Source organism: Phaseolus vulgaris, chromosome 5 (genome assembly GCF_000499845.2).
Source record: "Phaseolus vulgaris cultivar G19833 chromosome 5, P. vulgaris v2.0, whole genome shotgun sequence".
Taxonomy (NCBI): Eukaryota; Viridiplantae; Streptophyta; class Magnoliopsida; order Fabales; family Fabaceae; genus Phaseolus; species Phaseolus vulgaris.
In genome coordinates this window covers 25929979-25942787 of record NC_023755.2, presented here as the reverse complement: position 1 = coordinate 25942787, position 12809 = coordinate 25929979, and the positions used below count along the sequence as shown (strand labels likewise).

General features: G+C 32.8%; 2 protein-coding genes across 5 annotated transcripts; one reads left to right on the top strand and one right to left on the bottom strand.

Annotated features, from left to right (window-relative positions):
* The first annotated feature begins 326 nt into the window (after window positions 1-326).
* LOC137835340 (NAD(P)H dehydrogenase (quinone) FQR1) lies at window positions 327-4454 on the top strand. Of its 4 annotated transcripts, XM_068643813.1 has the most exons (5): window positions 642-965; window positions 2016-2096; window positions 2725-2818; window positions 3647-3909; window positions 3998-4454. In XM_068643813.1, the coding sequence occupies exons 3-5, from the start codon at window positions 2735-2737 to the stop codon at window positions 4227-4229; spliced, it is 579 nt and encodes a 192-aa protein (XP_068499914.1). In that variant the 5' UTR covers window positions 642-965; window positions 2016-2096; window positions 2725-2734; the 3' UTR covers window positions 4230-4454. The 4 variants fall into 4 exon arrangements, with proteins under 4 accessions (XP_068499912.1, XP_068499914.1, XP_068499913.1 ...); XM_068643811.1 differs by lacking the exons at window positions 642-965; window positions 2016-2096 and adding an exon at window positions 327-585; XM_068643812.1 differs by lacking the exon at window positions 2016-2096 and having other exon boundaries at window positions 646-965.
* A 2963-nt stretch (window positions 4455-7417) lies between these two features.
* On the bottom strand, window positions 7418-11459 carry LOC137835339 (transcription factor bHLH123-like). The gene is made up of 7 exons (XM_068643809.1): window positions 10869-11459; window positions 9914-10544; window positions 9607-9714; window positions 9410-9475; window positions 9169-9234; window positions 9018-9068; window positions 7418-8294 (listed from the first exon to the last, which is right to left on the bottom strand). The coding sequence occupies exons 1-7, from the start codon at window positions 11171-11173 to the stop codon at window positions 8145-8147; spliced, it is 1377 nt and encodes a 458-aa protein (XP_068499910.1). The 5' UTR covers window positions 11174-11459; the 3' UTR covers window positions 7418-8144.
* Window positions 11460-12809: the final 1350 nt, after the last annotated feature.

Genomic DNA, 12809 nt, shown 5'->3' with positions numbered 1-12809 from the left:
ATTAATTTTGAATTTAAATGAAAAGAACAATTCTTTAATCATCATATAATCTCCTGATTCGTTATCAGTGATAGTAATTTAGAAGAAAAAAAGCAGGGGGAAAAATGGGATAAAAGAAGATAAAAAGAAAAAAGAAAATACTATGAAGATTATTTTGTTTACTTAATGACAAATGACGTAATAAAAGTTAAAAATTTGACAGCTTCTAGAGGAACTGCATTAGTTCACGAAAACCATGATGATGATGGTGATGATGATGTGCGTGACACCATCCTATCATCATTAATCATGTTGTAGACAACGGTGTCATTTCACCTACCAAACGTACAAAAAGGCAAAGCCATAAAGCAAATCAACAAAATTACCCACTAATTAAAATTTATTATTATGCTCCCAAGCTAATCAATCCAATGTGTAAGTAAGTACGCATCATCTTATCATATACATAAATATATATATAATATTTATATATAGTGCTCCCTTTGCATTTTCTATCGTCAACTTTAGTGTTCTTGTTTAGCTAATCACAGAGAAAGACACTCGGAGACCTTGCAAGACTTCAATGGCTGTCAAAGTTTATATTGTGTATGCCCCTTTACACTCTTTTCTTTTATAATAACGATTTTTAATTTATCTTAACCTTTTGTTTATCTTCTTCGTTAATATCTGAGTTTGTACTGTCGTTGTCGTTAGTGTTGTTTTTTTGGGTCCCTTGTTTTGTCATTTATGATGATCAAGATGAGATTGTTTTCTGGGTTTTCTTCACCTCTCCAACGGAGTTCTTAAATTTTGGGCCTTTTGAATGCCCATTGAAGATCTGGGGATGTCACAGCTTTCTTCGATCTGATGCATTGTTGTTTTGAGCGTGGTCTATGTGCTATGTGATGGGAATTGGTTTGTTTTGGTTTGATTGCTTAGTTTTGGGGTTGTTGGCAGAATGGCGTTGGTGTCACGGAATCCCTTTTGTGAGTTCGTTCTCTTTATGCTTTTGTTGTTTGAATTGTTGAGCATTTTGTTTGGTGGTAATCAGAATCGTACTCTGCAGAAAAACTGTATTTCCTTGTTTTCATTTATCTGATTATGTATTTTGAAATTTACTGATAAAAAGAATGTTGAACAATGGAAATAAGATGTGTATAGACTGCACTGATCACCCTCAAAGAGAAGAATATAAAATGATGTTGTTTTTATTTAGATTGCTGTTGAAGAATTGATGATTTACTTTTATGGTTGAGTTAAAAAATTGTAAATATTTCTTTTCTTTTAGTATGACGAAGAATGGCAATCCGTTGAAGCATTCGTGCGATTTCTGCATCTCAGTTGATTTGTTAGAAGAAAAAAATTCAGTTTTTCTGTATTCTTTTTAATTTATTGTGCAAACAATAGAGAGCTTTTTGTTGATGATGATATAGTTTTTCTCTTGTGATACTCAATAAAAATCACATCAGACAAGATTTTGTTCGTACAGTGGCAATATGTGTGAACACTGAACATCTCAAATTTTCTAATTTGAAGGCAGTATCAAATTTGTTATTTTCATTTGTAGGCAACTTTGTAAAATTGAGCGAATGAATCAAAGTGAATAATTGATTAGTATGGATTTTGAGATCTCTCATTGAAATCCTGAAGTATAAACCAATAGTTAATTGGTGTCACAAGTAATACTAAAGCAATAGTTATTTATGAACATACATGCATAAACCTGTTCATGAATACCCAACATCTACATCTACAGAACTCTCCATAAGATGTGCTTTTGGCTCTTCTAAATATTTGTTTATGCCAACTGGTGAAATTGCCACATAATTTAAAATGAAGGAAATGGAACAGAAGGAAAGTAAGAAGCAATTGATTTTCAGATCAACGGATTTCACTTCTTGCGAGAATATGTACTCGTTAATGTTTAATAGCCTGTCTCTAGTGCATTGTGATTCTCTAATGTTTTCAATGTTGAGTGAGGATCATAATTTTCTCTCTGCTGTACAATCATTTGGACCCTGTTCTAACTTCTTAAGAGGCTTCGCCATGATGTGTTCTGGTTCTCGTGGTTGGACTTTCGATCCATGATTTGGTTCACCGTGATGTTTTCATTGAAGGTGCTGTTGTCTTTTCTACGTTTTATAATTTCTCAGTGACCTTCCTAATTACTTTTTTGAGTTCAATTTCCACAGGCATGAGTGGAATTCATGTCACAAGTTCCTGCTGCATGTGCAACAATGCAAGCCTTGATGATAAGGAACTTCCATTGCAACAGTTTCTAAATTGAATCAATCTTGACTACTTGGTCAACTAAGGATATGGGGTTTTTGTTTCCATGTTAATAAAAAACAGAAGTAGGCTGTATTTTCTAGAGAACCAAAATTGAAGTGTTTGATTGCTGGTGAAAATTGGAAACCTTAGATTACACATGAAATTTCTACAAGTAATTGAGGAATGGATGTTTGGATGTTGACTACTGCGCTATTTATTCTTGCATAAGATCCATCTGAAATGATTGGAAAAGTAGCAATATTTCCTTTAATCTTATGCAGTCTTGTTTTTATATAAATATTATATTATATTGGTCATTATAACCTTTTGTGTTTATGCTCCTTGCCACATGTTTGTTGATGCTCAGTTGCTTTGTTATTTATTGTCCACAAGAATTCTATTCCATTAATGAATTGAATTATTGAACATATTTCTGGTAGCTTTAATTACAATATAGTTCTCTTGCTTTGACAGATACTATTCCATGTATGGACATGTTGAGAAACTGGCAGAAGAAATAAAGAAAGGTGCTTCTTCTGTGGAAGGTGTTGAAGCAAAATTATGGCAGGCATGTTTTTATGTTTCATAATTTACATTTCCTGTGCATTCCATTGTGTCATGGCATGAAATTACAAATAGGGAGCAACATCAGCTCCAGAGCTAAGGCTCAATCCTCTTTAGAGAAAATAAATGCAGTAAAAATAAATAACCTATTGCACTGTTACTTTCACCTGCATAGCGTGAAATTACAAATGGAGAGCAACATCAGTTCCAGAGTTAAGGCTCATTCCTCTGTGGAACAAATCAGCGGATTAAGAAATAAAAAAAAATTACTTGTGTATCACCTATTGCTCCGTTATTTTGATACTTTTGGTTTTCAATTCAACATTATTGTGCTTGCCTTTGAACTGCTACATGAAGAAAATAAGCACTTGTTTTTTGAATAAACTTCTTCTCAAACATTTATATAACAAAAGTAATAAGAAGAAATAAATAAGTTTCTCTTATAAGTAAAAACTAAAAGTTAAATCAGTTTTTCCTACAAGTGCATATGAATGAGTTTGTCCAAACAGGATCATGGGTAGCTTCAGACTTTCTGTTGTCTAAATTCCTCCATTGTCACCATATACTCTGTCTTCCATGTACTTTCAGATAATTATCTTTATTAATTGTCTCTTCTAGTGCTATGGTTCCATTGTTGTTTCAATATAGCAGGAGGATCTTATTCCTTCAGTTTGCAAATAATTCTTATGTGATTAACTTTTGTATTCTCTGCAGTCTCTTGGAACAAAACTCTGCCCCCAAATTCTTTCTTGCTGATTTTTTTCTGTAGTGAAGATTATAAAAAGAAAAATGTTTTAACAGAACTTGCTGTCTCTGATGAAACTGTGAACAGGTACCTGAGACACTGCCCAAGGAGGTGCTTGGTAAGATGAGTGCACCACCCAAGAGCGATGTACCAATCATTACCCCAGATGAACTCTCTGAGGCTGACGGCTTCGTGTTCGGCTTCCCAACAAGGTTTGGAATGATGGCTGCTCAGTTTAAAGCCTTTCTAGATGCTACTGGAGGTCTATGGAGAGCACAACAGCTTGCAGGAAAACCTGCTGGAATCTTCTACAGCACCGGTTCGCAAGGTGGAGGCCAAGAGACTACAGCGTATGCACCCTCTTAACCCTTGGTTTCCTAATCCATTACCAAGATGAATCAGATACTAACATGTTGAAGCTTGTTGAATCCATGACAGGCTCACTGCTATCACTCAGCTGGTTCATCATGGAATGATATTCGTTCCAATCGGTTATACGTTCGGTGCGGGCATGTTTGAGATGGAGAAAGTGAAAGGTGGAAGTCCATATGGTGCCGGAACTTTCGCCGGTGACGGCTCAAGACAGCCAAGTGAGCTTGAGTTGGAGCAAGCATTCCATCAAGGGAAGTACATCGCAGCCATCACAAAGAAGCTCAAGCAAGCTGCTTAATAGTGCCTTCATATGTAGACATACTACTACTATTGTTAAACCATACCAAAGTATTGCTTGAAAATCATCACCCATTTTTTAGTCTTGAAATATATTGAGCTTTATTTTTCTGTGCTTGCAAGTAATTTTTTGTTTCTTCTCATTGTCGTAAAGGAAATGATTTGTACGCGTGTTGCATGTTGCAGTGGATGTTGGAATTTGTTGAATGATGAAAGTTTGTCAGTCTTGTTCTTTCGTGTTAGGCTAAGCACTATTTGTTTGCATCTTTTGTATTACCACATTAAGCACATAAATATTGCAACGACTAGTTTGAGTTCACAATTGGTTTTATTATTATTCTCTTCCACATCATCAACCTTGAAGAAATTAATATGAATCTATGACTACAACAAAAATCTGTTCGTGCCAAGAAATCAGAAAAATTTTATAATAAAATTTGGAAGTACTCTATATATTTTTCTTAAATTCACGTGAAAAAAAGTTCTTTTTGTTCGTTTGATATCTTTATCTATGCCAGAGTATAACACACTACAATAGATATCTTGTCTGTTTGGATTATATTAAACTTTAAAGATAAATTAGCCTTCTTAAATTCTTTGTTGAAAGCGATTTGACCAGATTACGACGTGTAAATTGGCATCTTATCCCATTCCCCACTAATTCTTTCAGTTTCTTTTTCATTTTCGTTGATTTCTTAACTCTGAAATATATAATACATAAAATAGGTGATTACTGATAGGACAGTGCATACAGAAAAAAAAATGATGAGTGACGAATGGAAAGAAATATTCCGATGAGAGAAGAACAGTGGTGGTCCTTTCTCTTTGTTGTGAAAGAAAAGCAGTGTCATGTGATACAGAGATATTTTTGGTGTTTTGGTTTTGGTCCACTTTGCTCTAATGTTCTTTTTCCCTTCCTATCATTAGTATGCATCAACGGGTTTCTAATTCTGGCTTTGCAGCATCTTGTTCCATCATTTCATGACAAAAAGTGCCTGCCCTCATATCTTTTCTCAACTAGCTGAGCTAGCCACACTCATGAATTTCAGCAGCAACTTCATTTTTTGGATTCCGATGACACGGTCATTTTCAAGCATGATGAACAAACCTGACATTTACACATGACGCGCAGAAGACAAACTTGGAAATGGAATCTTTATATACAACTCATGTTATATTATGCAGTCTTATATCATGCAATATGTTCATAATTAACCTCCTCAACCTCACTCTTCTCATCATCTTTGCTTCCACAATTTTCAAAACCAACGTAACAATTTTTATATGCCATAAAGAGTGAGAAATTTTTGAATCCTTAGATAGTTTTGATATTTATATACATACACTAAAAGAATTTGATGATTATATTCCTTCCCTTTTGTATCTATATACAAACTTTGGTATCAATGACTTTCGTTTATTAGCAATCATGTTATAGAATTATGCGACATATACTACTATAAACAATTAAACGAATTTTGTTATCAGTTAAAGAAAGAAAAAGGTGCCAAAATATTATACTGTCAAAAAATTATTTCTGTTATTCCTTCATTGGAATACTATACAGGTAATGATTTTCTTAATCAAACAAAGTTATAAGTAACATTTCAAATTAAAACAATTCTTACAATAAAAATAAAATATACCGTCAAATAAAAATAGAATATAATATCATAAAAATATACGAAAATTTATGCAATTAGTTTGTAATTATATGTTTTTTTTGTAAGACTTGCTTAAAACCAGAGAAAGTACATAATATAACCGTGACAAAATAAATTTATTACTAAGTTGAAATCAATGATTTATGGAGATAAAATAAACAATTTATTAATTTTAACTAAAGAATACTGTCAACAATATTTATCTAACTAACTAAATTTTGATAAAACTATTATCCTACTGGCCTGTTATCTGGGAAATAAATCACGGCTATGGTTTTCAAAGCTGATATAAAAAAGAAGCAGCAAATGAATCACATACAGTTTCTTGATGGAGACAAATTTTGTTGAAAGTAATTAAGGCTTATAAAATATAGTGTGGAGTTGCATGATATAGGCTAATACTATCTTAATTAGTTTAACATGATAATGATTAAAATGCTATGATGCTCCATCTTTGCACAGTGTATGTTCAGATCTTGCTAGAGAAGGTAGGAAGTAAGATTTAGTTATGTAGTTCTAAGCAGAAGGGCACCATCCACCTGGACCAGAATAAAACCGTTTGAAATAAATCTCTGGCCAATAGCTGCAAAACCCTAACAAAAGTTGATATACCAATCATGCAGATTTTAAATCTCAAGACAATGGTATCTTATTCTCTTCTTTCTGCTGTTTTGTCACTGTTCTTGGTATGACTCTTTGTTTTTTTTTCAAATATAATACAAGAAAAGGAAGAAGAATAACACTGGGTTATCTGTAACTTTATAAGTAAAAAAGTGCACTGGACCAACCATACTATGATAGATGAGCTAAACTAAGTTCATGTTTTGGTTGAAAGTTAGACATGGTTGATTTCAATAAAATTAGTTAAGATGTGTGTTTAAATTAATTTTAGTTATAGGGATGTGTACATATATATATAATGGAAAGAGCCCTAATGAACTAAGCTATAGGGGTGATTCTAAGTAGAAAGTGTCCTTTCTCTTTAAACCTAAGGTACATATAAATATTGATTTATATGTACGTTGATTTTGAAATTTTGCGGGGTCTTGTTGATTTTTGGTAGAAAGAAGAAGTAGATAATGACAGGCACAAAGTGCATTCAAAATGAGGTCCTATAAGTCCTAATCCAGAAGTCCGAAGAGGATATAAATATTTATGAATTTCCTCTTCTTTCTACACATACTTCCAATGGAAGGCCATCTATGTGGCCATTCGGTATAAAGCACAAAAGCATGTGAAAAAGCATCTTCAACACATAAATATCTAATTAATCTTTCTGAAAAATAAACATTTGATTTGGAAAAAAATTAAAAACCCTATAAAAGGGGGAGTGTGGGACACCTTCTGACTTCCACTTACTTATTCCAAAGACATAAACAAATAAAAAGTGAGGTTTCCAATCAAATGACGCATCCCTTCACTCACTCTTCTGTTCTATACTTCAATGATTCTCTCAATTAAATTCCTTTTCTCTTGAGTTAAAGGTGGCTAGTGCCAGCTCTATTCACAATATAGCAACAAGAAATAATAAAGCTCCTTTATCTCTGTTAACAACAATTTCTCCCTCTTGTTTAGTCTTGGAAGTAATAAGAATTTTGTATATATTGATCAGCATTTTTGTCATGCTTATAAATTAATCCCACTTTTCTAAGCACAATTCTTCAATTATTACAACAACTTATTCTGCTCCCAATGGTCCCAATATTTCCCAAACACTGCATAATTCTGAATGTAGTTGGTCCAACAATGGCTATCTTTTGAAGGGTCATTTCCCTTTCTTTCTCTTTCAAACACATTTTCCCCCGCTTCTTTTTTATACATCTTTTCCACACTCCAGCAGAACTAACTACCTTTACATATTTATGTGGCCTTCAGTGTCCTCTTTCTTGTTTCTCTTTTCTTTCATCATATCATTCCCAACTTGGCCAGGTGTGTGACAAGGTACATGCATGTCCTAGCTACCTACTTGCAGGATATTGCTTCCGTGTCCCAACTCTCCATCCATCTATTATTATAATTATTAGGGCAAAATGTGTTTTAACTTCTTTAATTTCCATCAAAATTTGGTTCTTTGTAACTTTTATAATTGCTGAATTTCATCCCTCTCTTGCTACCATAGGTTTCACAAACAAGATGAAATTCATCAATTATAAAAACACAAACACCAGATTCATTCTTTCAAAAATACCGACTAAAACAATTTTGATCAAAATATTTAAGACTTAAAACACATTTTACCCTTATTATTATTGTTATCTGGAAGCCCCTCCGAATGTTGGCGTCCAAAAATCCACTGTGGTTTCATGAGTCACTGGAAATGTGCTCGAAACAGGCACCAAGCATAGCCCTCGGCTTCTAAGATCCTGCTTTGGACCCTCAGTTTCCTTACATTTACCAGAATTCTGCATCAAAAGCCAAAAGCATTATAATTTGCCAAATTTGGAAAAAGGTTATCAGCATCAGTGCCTCAGAATCAAATCTGCATCTTACTCGCCCTTCCCTATCGCTTTCCTTTTTCTTCCAATTAGAGTAATGCTTATTTCACATTATTTCTGCTTTACCCTTTTTTTCACTCCTTGTAACATATATATCAAATCATTTTGAAGAGAAGAGAGAGACAAAAAAGTCTTGTACAATGAGTGCATTATGCAAAAACATATCATATATCAATGATTCAACATTACAGTGGATATAAGACATGTAAGAACAAAAAAGAAGAAAAAGCATAATAGATATAATAAATGATGAGATAAGAAAAGAGGTGAAAGATGTAAAGATGAAATGCATAATGAAAAGAAAGATAAAGTGTATGTATGTTTATAATTATTCCAGTTATTAGTATAGAAATTTGAGATATTTACATTAAATATCAGTATAATAGTTCATATTATTATTATTATAAACCATTGATACAGATAATTTAACTTCTGTTAAACAAAGTTTATGCAAACTGAGGAATTTTTAGTGCTTACATGTACTGAAGGTCTGTAATGAGGGAAGAAAAACTATAACAACGATGCTAAAAATATCAGGATTCTAACTAAAGTTAAAAAGAGGGTTCAATACTAGGTGTCACTATATAATTAGAGATTGAAAGAAAGAAATAAGAGATTTAATTGCAGTACCTGTTGAATCTGTATTGGAGCTCCAGTTTTCATATACGGGGTACTTAAGGCCTGTAGAAAAAGAAAAACGAAAAACATAGTTATAAGATGAAAGTGTTGACATTATTTGTAGTTTTTTAATAAGAATATCTGAATGGGTTATGGGACTTACAGTGACCTGTTCGTGGAGGAATTTGATGTATTCAATGGCTTCAGAGAGCACTGAGGCTGTATCAGTCTGACAGAATATACAACAGATTTATAATCTTTTATCAATAATAATAAACCAGCATTATCAAAACTGCTATGATCATTAATTTATTTTCCTTATCCGCACTTATTATATCACATAAATTCACAAATGAAATGATCATTCACTTAATAGGGTGTAGATAATTTTATTGGAAGCCCACCTTTCCGAAAGGCGACACCAATTGTTGGAGTGCAGTGATTCTGTCCCCCATCTTCTCTTTTCTCATCTAAGAGGCAAGAAAGTAGAATTACAGGTTCACATCCGTGTTTATGGATTCAAAGGAAAGAAATAAAGATAAAGATAAAAAGTTTAAAGCTTTTTCCCTTCTTGTTAAAAGGTTAGTTGCACTTATTGTACCTTAAAAGCTGGCATAGGAGATGGTGTTTCGTTACGGGTCCTTTTGGGTGCTGGCTCATTCCCACTTTTCTTTCCCACAGTACCACGCTCCCTAACTTCAGATATATTCTGCAAATTAAACCATGGCTATATCAATTAAATCTAAACTTTACACCACATCCAATGCACTGCTTCAATTAAACCCTAATAGCATAATTAATAAGGTTCTAGAGAGAATCTATACACATCTATCGATAAATTTTACAACTTTGTATTGATATTTGTAGACTGTGTTGTCATGTTTTGTAGTAGTATATAGCAATAGTACCTTGGACTGTACTTCAAAATTTGGCGTAGAGAACGGGGGTTGCAATGAAGGGAAGAAGCTGGCCCGAATATCTTTGAAGTTTGCAGCCTCAGAAGCGTTCCAAAAGGGTGCGTTGTTAGTGAAATGCAACTGGTTACTGGGTGGTTGTTTTGGAGGTGAACCTCTCAAGAATTGAGGAACTTTGGACCAAGAAGGGACCAGGTCATTGTTAGAGTTTAATCCATAGGTTGTTGGGTATGGAAAACTTATGGAGCGGTTCTCAAAGGAAGAAGGTTGTTGTTGTTGGGGTTGGTTATTGTGATCAGGTCCCAATAGTCCTTGCAATATTGAAGGGGTCCCATACAAGGCTGAGGAATCCATCTGAAAGTTAGAAGAGGGTAACCCTTGGCTTGTCACTGTGCTGTCCCCAGAGCTATATTGTGGACTAAACTTGCTTTGATCCAAGGAGAAGCCCCTATTCACTTGCTTGAACTCATTGCTTGAAGAATCTGCAGAGAACATCTTCTCTGACCTCCATTGAACTTGTTGAGACAACTCCACCCCAGTTTCTTGCTGAAAATTGGTTCTTGATGAGCTCAAATTCTCTTGCAACATCGATCTGAAACTATTCTCAGTACCCTTCTCTCCTCGTCTATCACCATCGAACAAACACAATAACAAAAAGTCACAACATATATATCCTTTGAAGATATATGTTTTGATCGCAAAGAATATCCCTTGAAGATTGATAAACCATTTACTCAATTCTATCATGCTAAATTGTAAACTTAAAAGAAATAACAAGAATAAAAGTCTTCTTTTTTATATCTGCTGCATAGATCACAAACCATGTTATTTGACTCAGTTAAAAACCTGATTTTCCAAAATTATCAAAAAATAACAGAGACGAAAATATCTTCTTTTTTAGTGGGTTGGTTTGATTGTGTTCTACTTTACACAGATTGCATGCACTTACAACAAAGATGCTTGATTCCAATCCATGGCTTGGGATGACAGGCCTAGATCCATGATATGCAAGTTGGGGTCAGTGGAAGTTGTAGAATCTGGGGGTTGAAGCTTATTCTGTGAGTCATGAAAAACCACAGAAGAAGAATCCATGGAAGACCTTGGCTTCATTTCTGCCATATCTGAAGCTTGCCAACCAAAGTTGCCTATGTTGGTGATGGCAGAGGAAGATGAGTGTGACGTCCGGCTTTCATATCTGACGTTCCTTGCTGTGTCCCACCAGTTCCCACTTGCCTGAAATTGATCATCTGCCATGGTTGAAGAATCCCACAAATGTTGTTGTTTCAGCCTCCACTATATATGTATAAACTAGAAAATATGTGTTAAATGATGAAAACTAAACTATGGTGTGCATCAGATTCTTGAAGGGCGTGTGTATGTGTGTTGTTTTGGTGTGAGGGTTGAGAAAAATGAATGGAAAACGGTTCGCTACTTCTCAGTATTTATATTATTGGGAGCTGAAGAGAGTAAGTGCATTAAATGAATGAATGAATGAATGAGAAGAGTAACTGACTAACCGGATTATGGTTGACACTTTGATAATTCAAAGGGGTCATTGATAAGACACAGGAATTTAATTAAATTTTCTGTTTTTTCAAATCCAATTTCGCTTTTCCTTTATGTTATAATAATATTAATAATAATAATAATAATTATTATTATTATTATTAGTAGTAGTATTATATTCTTATAGCATATCTTAATTTGCTTTCTTATTTGTTTTCCAGATGTTTGTCTGCCTCTAAAGTGTAAATTTTCAATAAAAATGAAATTTTGTTGAAAGCAACAGAACATTTAAAGGTTAAATAATAAAATATTAGTATAACTAAAATTCAGGGGGGTACTATATACTTTTCATGATCTCTAACTTTAATATTCACTTTTATTGCAACGTAAAAAAGGGGTGAAAACTTGTCTTTTTTCATAATTTTGTGTTTCGGATGTAAAAACTTGGCATTAATAAAGCAATTTTCTTGAAATTAACTTTTGGATTTGATTTCGTGCAATAATGAAAACAAGTTATTCAGAAGAAATATTCATTATACAAAATATAATTTGTGATGAAAAATTTTGTGGTGTTTTTATTTGATTAAAATTAGTCATAAAATTAATGTTGACAAAATATTTAAAAAGTTGAAAAGAAATAATTAATATAAAAATAGTAGACATATTAAAATTGTAAACAGTAATTAAATAAACTCAATCAATCATACAAAAACAAAAGTTTACACAACATCAAAAGAATAAAAAATTAATTGAATACTAGAGAAGCAATCTTAAAAACAAAAATTCAAATCAACAAACAGTTAATTCATTATCACATTTCTATATAAAGGACAGCTTTCTGTGGGAAAAAAATCTACTAAATATAGACTATAGATAGTCTCATTAATAGAAATAGATTTGATATCTGTTTTTTTTTCATGGTTTAGTTTCATGAATTTTGGTTTAGTTGTCAAATAATTTGTATATTTTTTATTCTATTACAGATGTGATTTTTGCATGTCAATTTCATTAAAAAAAATGTCATTATTAATATTTTGTGAATGTTTTTCTTACTTAAAGAATAGTGTATCCAATAGTTAATATTTGTAATCAAAGTAAAAAAAATAGTTCTGAGGCTTAAAAATTATGCATTATCATCTAAAACTTTTTTATATCATTAATCAATTAAAAAAGAAGTATAATTTTAAAGATAATTATTGTAAAAACAAATATTTTTACATAGATATAGATAACCTATTTTGTCCTTCTTTAATCCAAAAAAATAAAAGTTTGATAATCATTTATATTTTTTCATATTATAGAAGTTGAAAATAGCTAGTACTTTTCTTTCGCAAATAATTCAAAAAGAAGAATGTATTATTGGAGTGGCCTGGCTCATCCCAGG